Below are 18,450 nucleotides of genomic sequence, written 5' to 3' on the forward strand. Positions count from 1 at the left end.
CTTATTTTTTTAACTAAAATGTGGCTTTGAACTCTGCCTCATAATATAAACATTCAGTTTGTAGATTCTGGAAACCAAAACATTGAGTATGAAATATCGAAGAAAAAATACTTACTGAATAATGACATCATAATTACCAAATAATAATGAGTCATAATGGAAATACCAAATTATTGACATAAAAGAAAAGTTAAAAAAATAAGATGAAAGTTTCCATATAACTCACTACACCTGCCTGCATGCTTCAATTTAATGTCATTGCTTATTACTGCACAATTTTTATGATGAATGCCTATTTTTGTAAGTATTAAGATATGCCTGCTCAAGCAGCTGAATTTTCTTCGCCCACGGGTGTTGGTACTTCCCTAGTACCATTTATTTGGAAATATCTTTGCATAGTGCACTTTAATGTGATCTACTGGCGAAAATCTTTAGTAGTTAATGACCAGAAAAAGGTAAGTCATAAAAGATAAAAGTTTTCTCCCTCTAATGTCTGCATCGAGGTAAAAAAGCAGACGATTTACTCAACTCTTCAAGTTCACTATTCAGGTTGTATTTTCTGAGCTTTGTTATTTCACGAGGTTGTTTAGTGCTGTTTTTTTTTATATCCTGATATTTTGTGGATAAATTAAGAATATTTTAAATTTCAGCCCTTTTTAATACATTGACAGATAAGAAATGCACTCATGATTTTACTGCTTGCAACGTTGAAAAACGTAAACACATTGCATTGACGGTAACGCAAAAAAGTGCAAATTCTGCAAAAGATGAAGGCAGCTGCTACTCCTCGATTTATAGCAGATTGGTGTGGAATTGCGACATGATTGTGTATGATGTATGGAAAAATAAAGAAAAGCTGTTGAAATTTTACAGCAACAGTGATTCTAACAGCGGAATCCTAAATCAGAAACCTTTGCATGAGGTGAAATCAGCAAACCTCAATGCTGTGTACCTATAATACAATGAATAATATAATCAATTTATATATGTAATAATAATTTAATGAATATAATAAATTATTGCAATAATGTATGTAATAATTTAATTAAATGTATCTAATACGCATTATTTATTTTGCACTTTAGTTCGAATATTATACTTTATCTTTTCTGTCCTGAAATCTGCAAAATCCTAAAATCTGCACAACCTCTGGTCCCAAGCTTTGCGGATTTCTGGACTTCTACTGTGTAACATAACAGTAAAAGTTTGCGAGTTTTTTCAAAATCTGTTTCTGACAAAACTTGATATTTTGGCATAATTATTTCTTTGATGCATTTAGAGAATGCCGTGTGTAAATCTAGTGTATATTATAAGTTGCTTGTCTAGATAACAAATGCAAGTTAGATTTTTTTTGACTGATCAACTACAGTGTAAAATTTTTCATCCCTCCCCATCAGTCACTGTAAGCTTTTGTGTAGTGCAATGTTTTTATGTAACAGTGATTTTTCAACTTTTTTATTCACAAAAAAATATCATTCTAACAAAATAAATTCTAACAAAAAACATTGCTTCCTTTCTTGTGAGTGTCTGCAGCACACTGCATATGATTTAGCAGAGTTATGGAATATTTAGACCTTGAGTTCAGTTAGTTGTTTGTAGACTTGCAGTTTTGGTCACCATTGCAATGATAATAGGAATAATAAGCAATGTTTTTCTTTCAGATGACCCATCACTAGATAATCAAGACCAACAATTCTTAAGAAATGTGACATTAGGTTTTATCTAATGCTCCAAAGGACATACCATTCACAATAAAAGAAATTACAGATATCATAAGAAAGCTTTCTAAATACAAAGCACCTGCCCATATGTGATCATCAATAAGTTAATTCAGATAATTCATAAATTAAAAAGGAATATCTTCACAAGTCTATGTAATAAATGCCTCCAGCTAGGAATTTTTCCATACTGCTTTAAAATAGACCAAGTGATCCTCTTCAGCAAGCCAGATCAACATCCAGAAAGGCCAAACTCGTACAATCCAATATACCTTCTTCCACTAATTGTTAACATTCTTGACAGAGTACACAGGCTGCCTGTGTCACCATCTAATCATAAACAAGGCTATACGTGAAAAGCAGTTTAGATTCTTATCCATATACTAGACTACCGCAAATGCAACTGACAGTGGCTCATGCCCAAAAGAGCGTTTTTTTAACGTTTTGTGTGTTACCTTTATTTATTAAATATCATGGTCTTGGTACTTAAACCATAAAATTCAATTCAACAGCAATATCACAAAATAATTTTAAAATGAGCATATCTTTAGAATTTCCGATACACGGTCTCACGCGCTGGAGCTAATATTTTTTCTTTTTCCACACAGTGTTGCCATTCCTCGCTTTGAAATCATGAGTATATTAATCAAAAATTCTTTAATGTGTGACAAAGTATGAAATAGATAATAAATCAAATTCCAAATTAGGGCTTCCAGATGCCTATATTCGGTGGAGAATTATGTTATTCAAAATTTGATAACTCTAAGTATAGTTATTTTTTAGTAGAATGCAAGAAACATACATACATTTATTCTGATTCTTCATTATTTAATTTCTTTAACTATAATACAAGGCTATAATATTTGGTGGCAACGGTTTGAAAAGTGAATCAATGCAAAATGCCCAAACGAAATTAATAGCCCTTTTGGGCTAACACACTTTGGGCTAAAAACAGAACTCAAGATGTACGTTCAACATTAATTTGCCTTGATTTGAAAAAGCATTTGATTCTCCGTAGTGGCCTGCAGTGATATTGGCCCTCAGGAACTCGAACTGCCCAGAAAATATATTCATTATTTTCTGCAAAAAAGGAAAGGTACATTTATTCCTAACAGAATAATTGGAAAGTACCAAAGTAAAGGCTGAATAAGGGAAGAAGGCTGTTCCAACTTAAATCATGTTAGTACATACAGAACCAGTACAAACCATCCAATCAAAAAGAGGACTAGGCCCTTTTCCCCCTTATTTTTCTGAATGAAACATAGCTTATTCCAGGCAGTTTATATGTGGGGAAAAGGGGGATCCTAATCATTACATCGTCAAGTGCTCATTAACAGAAACTATCACTTAAAACTCCCAGAGATTAGCATGTACCAGTGCCTTCAAATAGCATTTAAAACCAAATAACTAAGGAAAAAATAGAACTCTTAGTCATATTCCTCTCTAGGAGAAGAATTGTGCAATACAAGATAAGTAAATAATGAGCACTCTGGAATTTTCAAAAATTTAAATTAAATTGAGAAAATGACCTACTTGACAAAAAGATTGAAGGACAAAATGTATTAATGTACTGATGAGAATCTACAAAAAATACAAGAGGATAATAAACCTTTCTGTGTGAAGAAAAGAAAGATTATAAAATTTTTATAAAATTTCCTGAAAAATAATTCACATACAAAATGCTCTGTATATGCTCGGTACATACTCTCTGCATATTCATGTGCAAGATGCTGTCTGCATGCATGTATATAATATTATTATATATGTATGTAAAAGTATTGTTATGTATTTACCATTATGTATTATAAATATGCTATAATACATAAGTATGAATAGCACCACTGGCACAGTTATATTGTAAATATGTAAAGGATATAAAACAAATTATGCTTTATTGCCTTTAGTGTGCTGTCAACTGTTTATCAATGGATACTGAATGTTTTGCAACAGCATTGTGTTTAAATATTTTATTATATATATTGTAAAAGTATATAAATACTTTAATGCATATACAGTAAAAGTATCTGAATACTTTAAAATTGAAAAACTTGGAATTATTTATGATTTTGCTCTAAATATTTGCAACATGCTGTTAAAACACAGAGGTAAGATTTTTGTCCTTTGACCCTCCTTAATTGACACAATTTTAAGCATGCTTGAATGGTTAATGGTTTTGGTTCTATTTTCTTTAACAAAATTATTTTCTTGCATTACAAAAGTTGTTTACTGACCCTGTTTGAAATTATGGGTATAAAACTGTTTATATTCCAAACATGTATCATCATCATTGCAAATGGTACTATTACAGCTACAGAAGCAGCAACTGTAACTAAAGATTTTGTGAATATATTTCAGCATCTGAAAAAAAGTTGCTGATAATAAATATAAGCTAAAATGTTAGTAAATTTGGGGAGAGGGTGATCAAATGAAGTTTAGAAGACATGGAAAAATTTGATTTTATATTACTAAGGAAGACAAAAGAAATTCAGGACAGTTTGAATGAGGAAATGGATCTTCACATGGATGCAATTTGTGTATTTGATTAAGTACTAATAAAATGTAAAATTATGCAAGAAGTGGATGTTTGGAATGAAAATGTTTTTGTATCTGATAGGGGCTTGCAAAAACGTGACTGAAAATTGACAGGGCACATTTGGCACTTTCAATTTTTTTTTAAAGATTTTATTTTAGTTTCAGCAGACATTTTGAATGAACTATTGCTTTGTTATGCTTTTACTTTGCATTATTAAATTAGTACCTTTTTTATTTGAATTTGATTGGTAGGAAATTTTTTTCATTTAAGGCAAGTAAAGAATACCAAACAACTTGCACTGTTGGAAGCATATTCATCATCATCTGAAGATGAAGATGATGATAAAGAGGCAGAAGGAAATAAGTTGATGGAGAATGTATCTGAAGGTGTTTTACCACCAGGTAACTAAATAAAAAAAAAAAAAAAAGTTTTGTTTACCGACTTCTGTGAAACTCTAGATCGCATTGCAGAAGTTTTTAAAAGAATGCATCATATAATCTGCCATATTTCTGTTAAAAGTTTAATTTCAAGGTACATCATATAACAATATATATTTCAAGGTACATCTTACATTATGTGTAAATAAATTTTATACATATGTTTGTAAATTATTTGGCTAAAATAAGACATTAAAGCACTCAGGAAACAATGCTGTATTATAACAAACTGGCTTGTTTAACATGATACAGAATAGTTTAATAGCCTGTATTTAAGCTTTTCGTCCTTAATTTTTAATTTAATTAATTTTTAAACATATTTACAATAAATAAATGAAAATACATTTCTAGTCTCATTTAAAATGGTAATTATTAATGTATTAGGAATTAAAACTATGCATCTTATTTGTGGAATAAAAATTCCTGATAGGAATTTTTAATGATATAAAGGCCAAGAATTTTAGGAAATTTATTATTTTTGTTTTATGTAAACCTAATTTTATTTTGTGAATAGAGTTTTTCTTTTAATTTGCCATCATTAGTTTTAAATTGTATTTTTAATACAGTACAAAGTCCGAGATCCGGACGTCCAGTATCCGGAATGATCTAAAATCCGGACCTCAAAGACACAAACTTTTTTTTTCGGTATGCTTTACGCATGTGCATGTGACTTTTCCTTCCATAATGAAACATGTGGAGAGTCCCAATTCTTAATTTCATTTAGGCACTAATTAAAATACCTTGTTATTGAAAAAACAATCATATAAGCATAAATTTGTGAGATTAATATTTTGGCACTGTAGCTGAGTATCTGCTTGGCATACATCTCAGACCGAAACATTCTACATAGGAACAGCATTATTTTACACCTACTAGTATTTTATATCTCTGACACCGACCTGCCGAATCATTATTTATTATAATTTGCTTTCATCCCCGCATGTTTATCAATACATGACAGCTTCAGTAATGACTCCTGCAGTGATGTCTAAAATTTTTTTTTTTATATTAGTAATTGAATAGGAAGAGTATGGCAACCTTTTATGCTAACATTACACTTGGTGATGATAACAGATTTAAGTTAAATGGGCTAAGAAATGTTGACAAGGAAAAATTTAAGAGAAGTTTCTTTTCATATGTTAAAAATAGAGTTTTGTTAATGAATCTCATAGCCCAAAAGATTACATTTAGTGCTATTTGAATTAAGAATAACTGATATATTATTCACATAAACTCAGAAACGATGGCAGAATATAACTGCACCGAATGGCAGATTTTAGGGAAGACAAAATTTTTGGAATTTAGGGAAGCACCGAGTGGTAAAATTAAGGAATGAGGAATTCTTTATAATTTAAGGAAAGCACTGGGATCCAAAGTTTAGGGGTGGGGAAAATTTAAAACTTAGGAAGGTGCTTTGTAGCAGAATTTAGGATCCACAGAGCCTGCACTAGGCGGTATTTAGCGCTGACCCTAGATAAAGCCTTAAGTATATGTGGGGAGTTTATTTATTCAGGATTCATATTAGTCTTAAACATGCACAAGAAATAGATGCAGGTAATAAATAATTAAACTAATACAATTCAGGCTTAATTCAATATGCAATAGAAGCAAGACAGAATTTAGCGGAACAATTTGTCTTTCATTGCCAATCTTATTATACATAACCAATAAAGTATAGTGGATGCTATTAAGCTAGGCCAAAATTATCTTTACTGATTCTAAGGCATTTCAGTTAATGTAGCAGACTGCAATGCTCCTTAATCTTCTAATTTGATCCAGCTTATTATTTTTTGAAGACTGTTATTATTAAAGCAATTTTATAAAAATTAAAGCTTGAACTTTTGATTATGTCGAAAAGAGTTTCTAATTCTGGAGCTGCCAAAGGATCTACAAAGCAAAAGCATGTTTTGATGGCCATTAAACAAAAAGTGGAATTGCTGCAAAAAATGGATAAAGCCATATCCATCTCAAAATTATGCAAGAAGTATGGCATTGGAAAGTCAACTGTATATGACATAAGAAAAAAGAACTTTTTGAATTTTTTGTGCATTCCGACACCCCACTCGCAATGAATAACAGAAAAAATTTTTGTTTTGCTAAACATGACGATCATGACAAAATGTTGATTGAATGGGTCAGTGAGGGCAGGCCATGGATGGGTCCAATGTTAATTGCTCAAGCCAAAATATTTCATGAAGAAATGAACAGATGAATTCATTGGAGTCATTACTACTGAACAATTATCTCAAGAACAAATTTACAACCCTGATGAAACTGGTCTTTTCTGGAAATATGTACTTCCAAATAACTTGGCAACCTCTACAGAAAAGGCTCCAGTTGGTGTCAAAGATTCCAAATCGAGACTAACTATTTTAGCATGCGCAAATGCTGCAGGAATGCACAAGTGCAAACGTTTCGTAATCAGAAAACATACATGACCTCGAGCATTTAAAGGAGTAACAATTTTCCCTGTTATATATCGTGCAAATAAAAGAGCATGGATGACACAAGCGTTAATGAATGATTGGTTTGAAAATCATTTTATACCCGAGGCTCGGCAGCATTTGAATTGGTTGGCTTACCTGATGACTCAAAAGTAGTCCTGATTGTAGACAACTGTTCGGCTCGTATTTCACTTAAAGTTTTAGTGAAAGATAGTGTATCAGTATTATTTTCCCTCCAAATTGTACGTCCATCATTCAGCCGATGTATATCGAAACACTGAAATGCAAATATAAAGTAGCATTTTTAAAATCCATGTTAAATTTCTTGAACAATGGAAGACTATTTCAAGAATTTTTGAAATATTTTAGCATAAAATCTGCTGTGTGCAGTAGCAAGATCGTGGAGGATATGTGTCCTGATATTTTAAAAAATACTTAGCATAATTTATGGCCAGTTATCATATTCGATGGGGAAGATGATGAAGCTGATAGCCACAGTTTGAAGGTTTTCGGATATCGCAAACTAAGGGGGAAATTTTCCAGTTAATGGATTTTGTAAAGAAATGTGGAGAAGCGGTAATAAATGAAGATGATATAACAGAACTTTTTCATTGCGATAAAAGTGCCCCAAACATCGATCAGTTAACGGATGGCAAAATCTGTAGTATGGTTCTAGATCCAGAAACTAACTCAGCTGCTACTGATAGTAAAGAAAGTGACAGAGAGGTTATTGAAAACGAAAAAATTTTGATTGACAAATGAGTCGGAATTCTCAGGACAGCAATTACAGGATTTGAACAATGGTATTTAACAAGAAATTATGTCTGTTTCTAGAATTAAAGAGATAGTATTAGCACAAAAAAACGAAGCAACTTAAACAACTTACATTGAAAGAAATGTTTAATAAAGTAAACAAATAATTATTAAGTTTATTTTTCTAAATTTTGATACCCTTTTTTAGATCATAAATGCTCTTTATTTCATAAATCATTATTTCATATTTTTAATTTTATAATTTCTACATGCCATGTTACTAGATTTAAACTGATGATCTAATATTCGGAAAAATCCCAAATCCGGAATTGCTGAAGTCCTGACAAGTCCGGATCTCGGACTTCGTACTGTATATATTTTTATATTAAATTATAGCTTCTAAATAAGCATACTTTCTGAACCTGCATCAGAATGATTAAACTGGAAATGTAAGAAAGATACTGTGACAATTATGCATAAAGGTATTGAGAAAGCTCAGTTTACTTTCATTCTTAATGTTTTTATTTTGTATTTGAAATAACTATAAGCTTCCTCATGTAATACTTCACTTTTAATTTAGATATTATTCTTTTGTAATATAAACAGTTTTAACCCAATTCCAGTGCTCTGAGGGATTTTTGCCAAAACTTATTTTTTTAAAAAAGAGATGAAACATGAGCAGCGAAGTAGAGTGAAATGCTAAAATTCTTCGACAATTGATTGATTTTTATGTTTTGGTTGATACTTTTTGTTACCATTTATTCAGCTACATGCTGCATCCTTAGATGTAAATGCCGAGTTGAGCCATGTTTTTATATTAATTTTATTACTAAATGTGAATATTAATTTTTTATCCAGTAGTATTAGTTTTTCAGTAATTATAAGTATGCATAAAATTTATAAATAAAGGTAGTAAAGTGCATTTTGATTAGTATTTTAATATGCTTTCATTATATTTTTAGATTTTTTTGAAAATGGGCCAACAGGCTCTGATATTACAACTGCTGCTTCAGTTGATCCTACATTAGAGCTTAAATCTTCATCATCAAAAATTGTGAATGATGATCAATTACCTGAAGGTTTTTTTGATGATCCAGTTTTAGATGCAAAGGTAATATTTATCAGTATGATAAAGCTATGTTAACTTATTATTATACTTCAGGTTTAGGCACCTGAAATATTTGATGCTTTCTTCTTAAAACTTCTGTGTTCATTATTTTGTAGTGATAGTTAAACTGTTAGTTATATATATTGCTGTACTATAAAATGTCTTTTTCCTTAATATCCCCCCCCCCATTTTGAAATTCCTTGACTGAAATATTGCAATAAACAAAAATGACATTTAAAACATTTTTGAATTTTATGCATAGATATATTTGCATTAATGATAGTGATTCTATAAAATTCAGGTGCTTTAAATATTATAATAAATTAGTATAAATTTTAAGCAAAACTAGTGATTTACTTGTGATTTATGGAATAATAGTAGATTGAAAATATTTAAATTGAAATCCAGTTCTGATTGCTCAGTGAATGAAAATGAAATGAATCAATTGCCATAACAGAATTAACTAAGTGTATGTTTTTATGGAAGTGTCTCAAGTACATGAAGCATTGTATTATAGAAATCGACATAAATTGAAAGATCATCTATGGAAGATATCCCTCCTGAAGATAATTTTCGTGTACTTTGTTCATACGCTAATGCCAGCTTTCCATAGAAATTTGAATTCCAGATTCCGCAAAGTGTAAACTTATGTATAAAAAACATTAAATGTGTTGTGTAGATAATTGTCTGATCGTTTTATAAAAAACTAGGTGAATGATTTTTTGATTTAAGAAAATCTTAATTTTTTTTATTCTGAATTATTTATTTTAATGCTTTAATTTCGGGGAAAAACAGATGCTTCTAAGCATATTATTTAGTTTCAAAGAATATTATTTATTTTTCTTTTATTTGCAATTTTTGTCCAAGCTTTGATTCATTGTGAAAAGAAGCAGGGAAGGGAGGCGATTTTGCTAAGTCATGATTTCGCACGTTTTGTCCTTTAGAATGTTCTAGAAGAAATTTCTTTTGTGCAATTGACCTTTAGAACAGGAAGTACTTGACAGAAGGGTCAGAGGTTGCCACTTAACTTTCGATGTAAGTCATTCTGGTTTTGGCGATCAGGGGTCTGGTTGTTGGCTAAGTGATGAGGTGCGCGTGTGTGTGATCACCCTAATTCTGTCATTCGGGGAAAGAAACGGAAATTTTGTCCAAATTGAGGGGGCGATAAATGAAGCCATTGTGGGAACCCTGTTTGTGAAGGAGACTAAGAAAATTCGAGTTTGAATCACTTTTGGGACTGATGTTTTGACTAAGACTTGGACTTCGAACTTGTTCTTAGGTTGAACGATAGAAAGGAGGAGATGTAATTTCGTAGTGAGATGTGTTTCCGGTAAGGAGTGGCAAATATGCTCCCCGGCCGCGTTTTGGCAAAAAGGCGAAATTGAAGAGTGGGCAAGTTATTATGTAATATCTAAAAGACTTTGGTCTTCATCGTCAAGGAGGACTTTCTCAAGTATCTTAAAAATAAGAAAGTTTCCTCCAGCATTTTGTTAAATTCCTAACATTAATCGGCCAAGTTCCTCCACGTCAATGTGAGATTCTATCCTCGACAGCCGGTCAGCGAATTTTGAAGGTTCTTCTTTGGTGCTTGTTCCAGTGGCAATTTTTCTTCAATGCTGAGCGTGTGGATGTGTTGCTGGAAAATGATGGAGGAATTGTTTTTCAATATTTCGGTTCGTGTTCCTGAAAGCGTGAGACTCATTAGTCGTCAGTGTTCCTCTTACGGATTGTATTTCTCCCAGGATTTAAAAGAGGATTATTTATACCTGATTTCTCCTAGAATGCAAGGCCTGCCCGAGACATTTCCGGATGCGTTTCAAGTCGTCTACATAACAGATAAGTTTTGTTTTGTTATCAATTTTTCCTATGAACTTTTGGGAATTGAACTTGACTTTTAAATTGAATCTCTAAATTAATTCTAAATGGCTAAAATTTGCCTCCCCTTTTTCCCCTTCTTAATTTACCGAATTTTAATTGTTGAGGAATTTGAATAAACTTGTACTTTAATCTGGAAACCTCTTTCTTATGTTTTCTTTATATGTGTTTTCTTATTGTATTTATCTCTTGTTTATCCGATCCTCTCACGGCACGGTCCCGGATGCATTTACACAACACAATGCACTATATTTTCACTAGTATGATCACTAAAAGTGTGGAAATTAGCTAACTCTTAAGAGTTTAGTTCTCTGTTGATATTTAGTTAGTTACGGTTTCACCTGTCTGTTTCTGCATTAGTTTCCTCCCTAAGAATAAGTAGAAACAGAACAAATGCATTATGATGAAAAAAAATTAGCTTAGCAATTAAGTGAATAGTTGAGTAGTTTTTTTTTTTTTTTTTTTACTATAAGCATTTATAAGAATGGCATTATATATATGAAATATTAATAGCAATAATAGCAAGGAAAAGACGGAGCACTGTTCATGTGTAGTTATCCTACGAGGGTAAGTTGAAAAATACGTTTCCCCTGTCGACTGTGGTCAGAGTTGTGTATGGAAGTCAAAAAATAGAATGAGACATTAAAGATATGACATACCTTTATTCTATTATTCTCGTACGAGTACATTGAAACATTTGTCATATCGCTTGATAAGCTTAAAAAAATCCTCCAAGAAAAATTCACGCTTTGCGTATGAAAGAAGCATTGAACGGCTGTGGGCGAAAGGCGACACAGCAGGAAAACGCGCAAGTCACCGATACACCATCGGGTAGAGGTCGCTGCAAATCAAGCGGATTGTGCTGTTGCAGTGCCTACGCAAAGCGGAGACCAGCCTCTCATTTGAGCCCCGGTAGGTATGGAGAGAAGGTGCGTTTTGAATTCGTGGTCAAAGGAGGAAGTGAGAGCAGTTATCCGCTATGAATGGGCTCGTGGAGTATCAGGAACAGAAATTCATAACTGCCTCATGGAAGTCTATGGGCCAGGTGTGATGTCGAAGCAAATGGTGCGGAGATGGTGTCGCACATTCAATGATGGACGTCAGCAAGTGGAGGACATACCGAGAGCTGGACGGACGTGCACGGCCACTACAGATGCAAATGTCAGGAAGGTGGATGGCATGATTAGAGCGAACCGCATATCACCATCGATGAAGTAGCAGAAGAACTTAGAATCTCACATGAGCGAGCTTAAAACATCATCCACGACATTCTTCGATACAGAAAAGTGTCAGCACGATGGGTGCCCCGACAATTGACCTCGACACACAAGGAACAACGCATGGGGGTCAGCCTGGAACATCTCATGCGTTACCATGAAGATGGCAATGACTTTCTGCTTCGGATTGTGACGGGGGATGAAACGTGGGTCCACCATTTCACGCCAGAATCGAAGGCCGCATCTATGGAGTTGAAACATCCGTCATCAAAAAGTCCTGTCCGAAAGAAGTTCAAGACAACTCCCTCTGCAGGTAAAGTGCTCCTCACAGTTTTCTGGGATGCACAAGGAGTTTTGTTGCTAGACTGTTTGGAGGTTGGAACCATCAATGCTACGATCTACTGTGACACCCTGTCGAAATTGAAAGAGGCGATTCGGAAAAAGCGGCCTGGCCTTCTCACATCTGGCGTTCTGCTGTTGGATGACAATGTCAGACCACATTCGGCGACGGCAACGCAAAACCATATTGCAACTCTTGGTTGGGAGCGCCTACACCATCCGTCATACAGTCCTGATCTCGCACCAAGCGACTTCCATCTGTTTCTGGTTTTGAAGAAAAATCTCGGGGAAGGGCGCTTTGGAAGCAATACTGAAGTGAAACAAGCCGTTCAACGCTTCTTCCATATGCAAAGCTCTGATTTTTCCTGGAGGGCGTTTTGAAGCTTATCAAGCAATATGACAAATGTCTCAATGTACTTGGTACCTATGTGGAAAAATAAAGGTGTGTCATATCTTTAATGTCTCATTCTATTTTTTGACTTTCATACACAACTCTGACCACAGTCGACAGGGGAAACTTATTTTTCAACTTACCCTCGTATATTGAAGAGGAAGTATTCTGATTGCGTCATAAGGTAATGTGTTGACTTCGTAAATAAAAAGGGGCAGTTGAGGCAATTTTAATTCCATTTTTATTTCCAATTGACATTATGTGGCCACAGATCACTCTGACCCTAATCATGCTGTTCAAGAACATTTACATTATTGATATTTTTGCAATAGGAATCAGCATAGCGAAATTGCGTCCAAGCACAGCACAGACAGAAGCTAAAGTTCGTAGTCATGAAAGATGGAAGCACGCAAAGAGAAAAGTTTTGGTTTACAGTGGTAGTTTCAGTTCCCAATTATTATGTCATCAGAGCTGCGCAGGCCATAGAACGATCTAGAAATGATGTAAACCAGAGAAGTTATTGTAATTTTTAGAAGAGGGAGAATTAATGTTTTACCGTTAATTTAAATTATAATTTTGATTCACATATTTTATTATCTTATATATTTGTGTAAGATAAAAAATATGAAAGTAAAATCTAAATTTAATTCACTATAATCTCTTATATTTTTTATTTCATTAGGGAACTTCATCTATCTGTCCTAGAAATAGCCCTTAAGTGTAAACTGCGTCATTCAAATTAATCTTGCAATCTTACATAACCCTTAATGCAGGTGCCTCTTGACTAATCACCAAATTGCAAACCAAAACTTTTCTCTTCACGGGCGTCCATCTTGCTTAACTACGCACTTCAGCTTTTGCTCTCTACTGTGCTAAGATGTAATTTCGCTGTCTTGCTTTCTACCTTAACAATAGCAAAAATGTAAATCTTTTGTGGAAAGGCACGGCTAGAGTGCCAAGTGATTGTGGTCGCTGCAAATAAAAATGGAATTAAAATTGCCTCGACTGCCAAGTTCTTTAGAGATTACCAAGTTAACATTATTAGCATACTTACGCAATCAAAATTCTTCTTTAGTATGGATCTAAGCAAGCATTGACACTGCTCTGGTTTTTCCTTGTGCTCTTATTATTTCATATATATATATATATATATATAAACCTATATATATTATTTTTTAACCTGTTATGCCAAAATCCTGTTATTGCCAAAACTATCTGAGTTGATTTAGTGCCGATTTAGCTGCTCGCATAATAACCATTAACTCTGACTGAAATAAAAATTTAATGGACCAAAATTTAGTACTCCAACTGCATACCATCTGATTATTTTTAATAGCACAGAATGGACTGGACTGTATTAGCTAGATTTTGAGAGGCTAGTGTGTCATCAGATCATCCTCAAAAGTTTGTCAATGATGTATTTATAGTCAATTAAATTCATTTACAGTTGTTTCATCCACCTTGTGATCCGAATATAGTTAATGAAGTTATAATCCATAGATTGAATACCACTGATATAGTATATACAATTGATCATTTTTATAAACACTTACATTACTAGTGCAGTTCCTAAAATGCATTTATGATGTTATATGATTAGCTGCTGAGTCATAATTTTCTTATAGATCTGTAGTAATTATTCAGAATACTTTCTTTCATCTCCCTTTTCTCTTCTTTTTTTTTTAAATTCATATTTCTACCAATTAATTTAATCATAATATACTCAAGTTAAACTAATATAAGTATTCTGCTTGATGTAATGATTTTCGGATTTAAATAGTGTGTACTGTACTTCATGATGTTGTGCATGCTATTATATTTCTGTTTCTTTGTGGGTTTTTTTTGGTTCTGAATGAAATAAATTTAAATGCTGCTGGAAAATAATATTTAACCCTTTTTAATAAATATATACATGCTGAACAGACTGAACAGATATGTATATACTTGTTTGTTATTATTTAAAAATATTTTTGAAATTTTGAAAGTTTTAATCTGTATAATCTTTTTAGGCAAGAAATATTGAATATAAAGATCCTAAAGAACTAGAATGGGAAAAATTCCAGAAAACTATAGCTGAAGAAACTAATGTAAGGTTTTTTTATTTTTACTGATTTAAGTTACAAAATAATGTTCTTAAATAGCTCTTTCTATTTTAAAAGGCTGCTTTTATTTAACTAATCAAACATTATTTGTACATTTTTGTATGATTTTAATAAAGCAAACCACTGAATTAAACAAAGCATAAAAATAAATGACAACAGCTTTTATACTGAAGATAAATCATCATCTGTTGCAAATAGAATTCTTATCAGCTTGAAATGACACATGTAAATTATTTCTGGATAAAATGGATATGTTTTTGGCTTTTTTAAGGAAAAATTTTCTCATTTTTCAATGCAAATACAATATAAATATCAAGATATCTATAATCAATAAATAACATCATTTATAAGAAAATGAAAAAGTAAATGTAAGATATCATTCATTGCTTTTTACTGGAAGTAGAGTTTATAGTGTGTATCTGAATAAGGTATATTTGTCAGAGGCCATTCAAAAATTAAATCTTTGGCTGAAAAGAGTTTTGAAGTAGTTAAACTTAATACTGATGTACAATATTTTTAGCTTTCAAAATATATGTATTTAGAATAAAATAATAATAAAGATTAAAATTTAATAAAACCACTCTTTCCCAAAAGGAAAATCATTATGCATCGTCTGAGACATGCAATGTAGTATAAAACTAAATGTAGAATTCTTTATGGAAGTAATTTATTGTGCAAAAAAGGAAAATCTATTGCAACTAGAGATGAAATTTAGATGTAAACAGAAATCTGAAAGTGATAAGAACCTAGTGGAAGAAATTGCCAAAGGAGAAGGAAGAAATTCCCATTATAAAATTAATTAATGGATGTCATAGAAATAAGGATTTGCATTAATAATGAAGAGAAAAGATTACCAAACTGAGCTTTTAAAAATTAAATTTGTATTATATTTAATTGTATTGCTGTATTAACATATTCTTAGGGGCAATAGCCTTGAGTATTGGGATTTTGCTGGAAATCGCAAAGAGGACGTTCGTTTGACTCGCCTCAGAATTGATCACACTAGAGTGACACATAACTATCTTCTGAAAGCTGAAAATTAGCCTATTTGTTTAAATTGTAATATTTGTGTATCTGTTTGTCATATTTTAATGGAGGGTCCTTGTTTTAATAGTCTTCGTCAGAAATATTTTAATAGCTGTGATTTACCTCTCGACCGTTTAACACTAGAATTACGGAAGGGGTCATTTTGACACCTAGTGAACTTTTATCTTTGACAGCTCTTCTTTTTTTTTGCAAATATCTTAATCTTTTCTCGGCTTTTCCTAAATCATTGTGATTTACGAAATAGTAAAGATTTCAAGAAAATCGTATTTTTATTTTAGCCCTATCAAATGATTTTACCTAGAAATACGGCAGGTGTCATTTTGACCCCTTTGAGAGAAAAGAAATGTGAATACATTCCGTTGTATTATCTGAACACTGTTACTTCTGTAAAATTTGCACCTGGTAAACAAAATACAAACAAAGGAAAAGAATATGGTTGGTCTGCGTAGTTTCACATTTGCCCGTCACATGATTTGAAATATATGCAATACTTTTTTTTGTGAAAAGAAAACAGAGAAAAGAGATTATTACGAGCTGAATGTTTGTAGATATTTTGTTTATTATTCATAACAAGTTTTAGTGGAAAATTTTATTCTGTTTACTTGAATTTATTATAGTGACATACTAATGGCACGTAGAAAAGGACTAATGCATGAAGAAATCATGAAGCTGATGCAAGAACTATCTGATGCCGCTTCCGGTTCTGAAATCGAAGATAATTCTACAGATAAAGATGGAGATGAAACATCTCATGATTTTGAATTTATTATAGAGAGTAATCAGGCAATGAAATTCAACGTAAATCAGACTAACACTTGTAAAGAAATTGCTCGTGATGGAACTGTATGGAAAGTAGAAAATACTTCAAATACTTCTGGTCGGCGACCCTTGCAAAATATCTTGTGAGAAAATGCAGGACCAACATCCATGCTAAATGTCACATTTGTTCTGGTAAAGCTCTTAGTGCGTGGAAGTTAATAATAAATGAAAACCTTTTACGCGTCATAAAGGAGTGTACTGATGCTGAAGCCAAGCGTAAACTTCATAATGACTCTTTCACTATTTCATTAGCAGAACTGGAAGCATTCATAGCGTTGTTGTACGTAAGGGGGGCATTAGCCGCCAAGGGCTTACCAATTCTTAGTTTGTGGTCCAAGACTTGGGGACCAAAGTTTTTTCATGAAACTATAAGTAGAGATAGGATTCTGGAAATTATGAAATTTCTCCGTTTTGATAATAAACAAACAAGGTCTTCACGTTTGCAGTGTGATAAATTTGCACTAATATCCGAGGTATGGAATACTTTTACAGAAAACTGTAAGCTTTGTTACAAACCAAATGAAAACATTACGATTGATGAACAGTTATTCCGTACAAAAACAAGATGCCGTTTTTTGCTGTATATGCCTAAGAAGCCCGATAAATTCGTAATAAAATTTTAGCTAGCAGTAGACGTTAGGACAAAATACTTATTAAACTGATTTCCATATTTAGGAAAAGATGAAAGGAGACCAAGTGATCAAAGTTTAGGAGAGAAGGTAGTAAATCATTTAGTTGATCCTTACAAAAATACTGGCCGAAATATAACTACAAAAAAATTCTTTACATCAGTAAAACTTGCGAAATCCCTAAAATAAAAAGGATTGAGTCATGTGGAAGAGTAAATCGCGCAAAAAGAGAAATTTCATCTAGTTTAAAAAATGTAAGAAACGAACTTTTTCTTTAGTTGTGATGAAACACGACTATATAACACTTACACCATATCAAGGTAAAAGGAAAAATCAGTTGAATATGAATCTAATGAAAAAAAGGTTCTTGATGTAATACAGTTTACAATTCTACAAAATTCGGGGTAGATGTTTTGGACCAAATGGCAAGAAAGTACTCCGTGAAAGCACCATCATGCCGTTGGCCAGTACATGTATTCTACAATATTTTGGACTTAGCAGGCATAAATGCGTGAATTCTGTATGAGGAAGTTACAAAAGGAAATATCAGCAGAAGGGATTTTCTATTGCGTTTGGCAGAAGAACTAAGAGAAGAATATATATCTAGTAAAAACAAATTTGTTCTCTCTTCAAGTGGCTTTGTGGATGGACAAGATTCAATAGAATCAAAAAAAAAGGAAGAAATGTCATGTAAGGAAATGCGAGGTAACAAAACTTCTAATATTTGCGACAACTGTAATAAATATGTATGCGGATATTGTACACAAAAAATCAGAAAGGTAAGCGTGTGTGCTAATTGCTGCGTTGACTAATATATTATCTGTAAATAAAATATTTCTATATATTTCTACGTACTCTTAATAGCATAAAGTTTGTTTTAAAATACTGTAATATTTGGATTAAAAACCACTTTTTTTGGAAAAAATTGTGTAAATATTTATACATTTTATTTTCTGTGTTTCTGAAATGTAAGCTATCGAAAATGAAAAAAAATTACATTTTCTGATGGAAATATTTAAATGCTTGTTCATTATTTGA

The 18,450-nt window shown here is 32.4% G+C and overlaps 1 protein-coding gene across 2 annotated transcripts in view; it reads left to right on the forward strand.

Annotated features, from left to right (window-relative positions):
- The window catches only part of LOC118192760 (zinc finger protein 830-like), a 70,389-nt gene that overhangs the window by 32,578 nt on the left and 19,361 nt on the right, over nucleotides 1–18,450 (forward strand). For both annotated transcript variants that reach the window (XM_035363772.2, XM_035363773.2), the window contains exons 6-8: nucleotides 4,522–4,652; nucleotides 8,848–8,996; nucleotides 14,825–14,902. In XM_035363772.2, coding sequence (XP_035219663.1) covers nucleotides 4,522–4,652; nucleotides 8,848–8,996; nucleotides 14,825–14,902 — 358 coding nt within the window. The remainder of the gene's footprint in view (nucleotides 1–4,521; nucleotides 4,653–8,847; nucleotides 8,997–14,824; nucleotides 14,903–18,450) is intronic.

Source organism: Stegodyphus dumicola, chromosome 3 (genome assembly GCF_044657685.1).
Source record: "Stegodyphus dumicola isolate Sdum_Otavi_A_Nest chromosome 3, ASM4465768v1".
Classification (NCBI taxonomy): Eukaryota; Metazoa; Arthropoda; class Arachnida; order Araneae; family Eresidae; genus Stegodyphus; species Stegodyphus dumicola.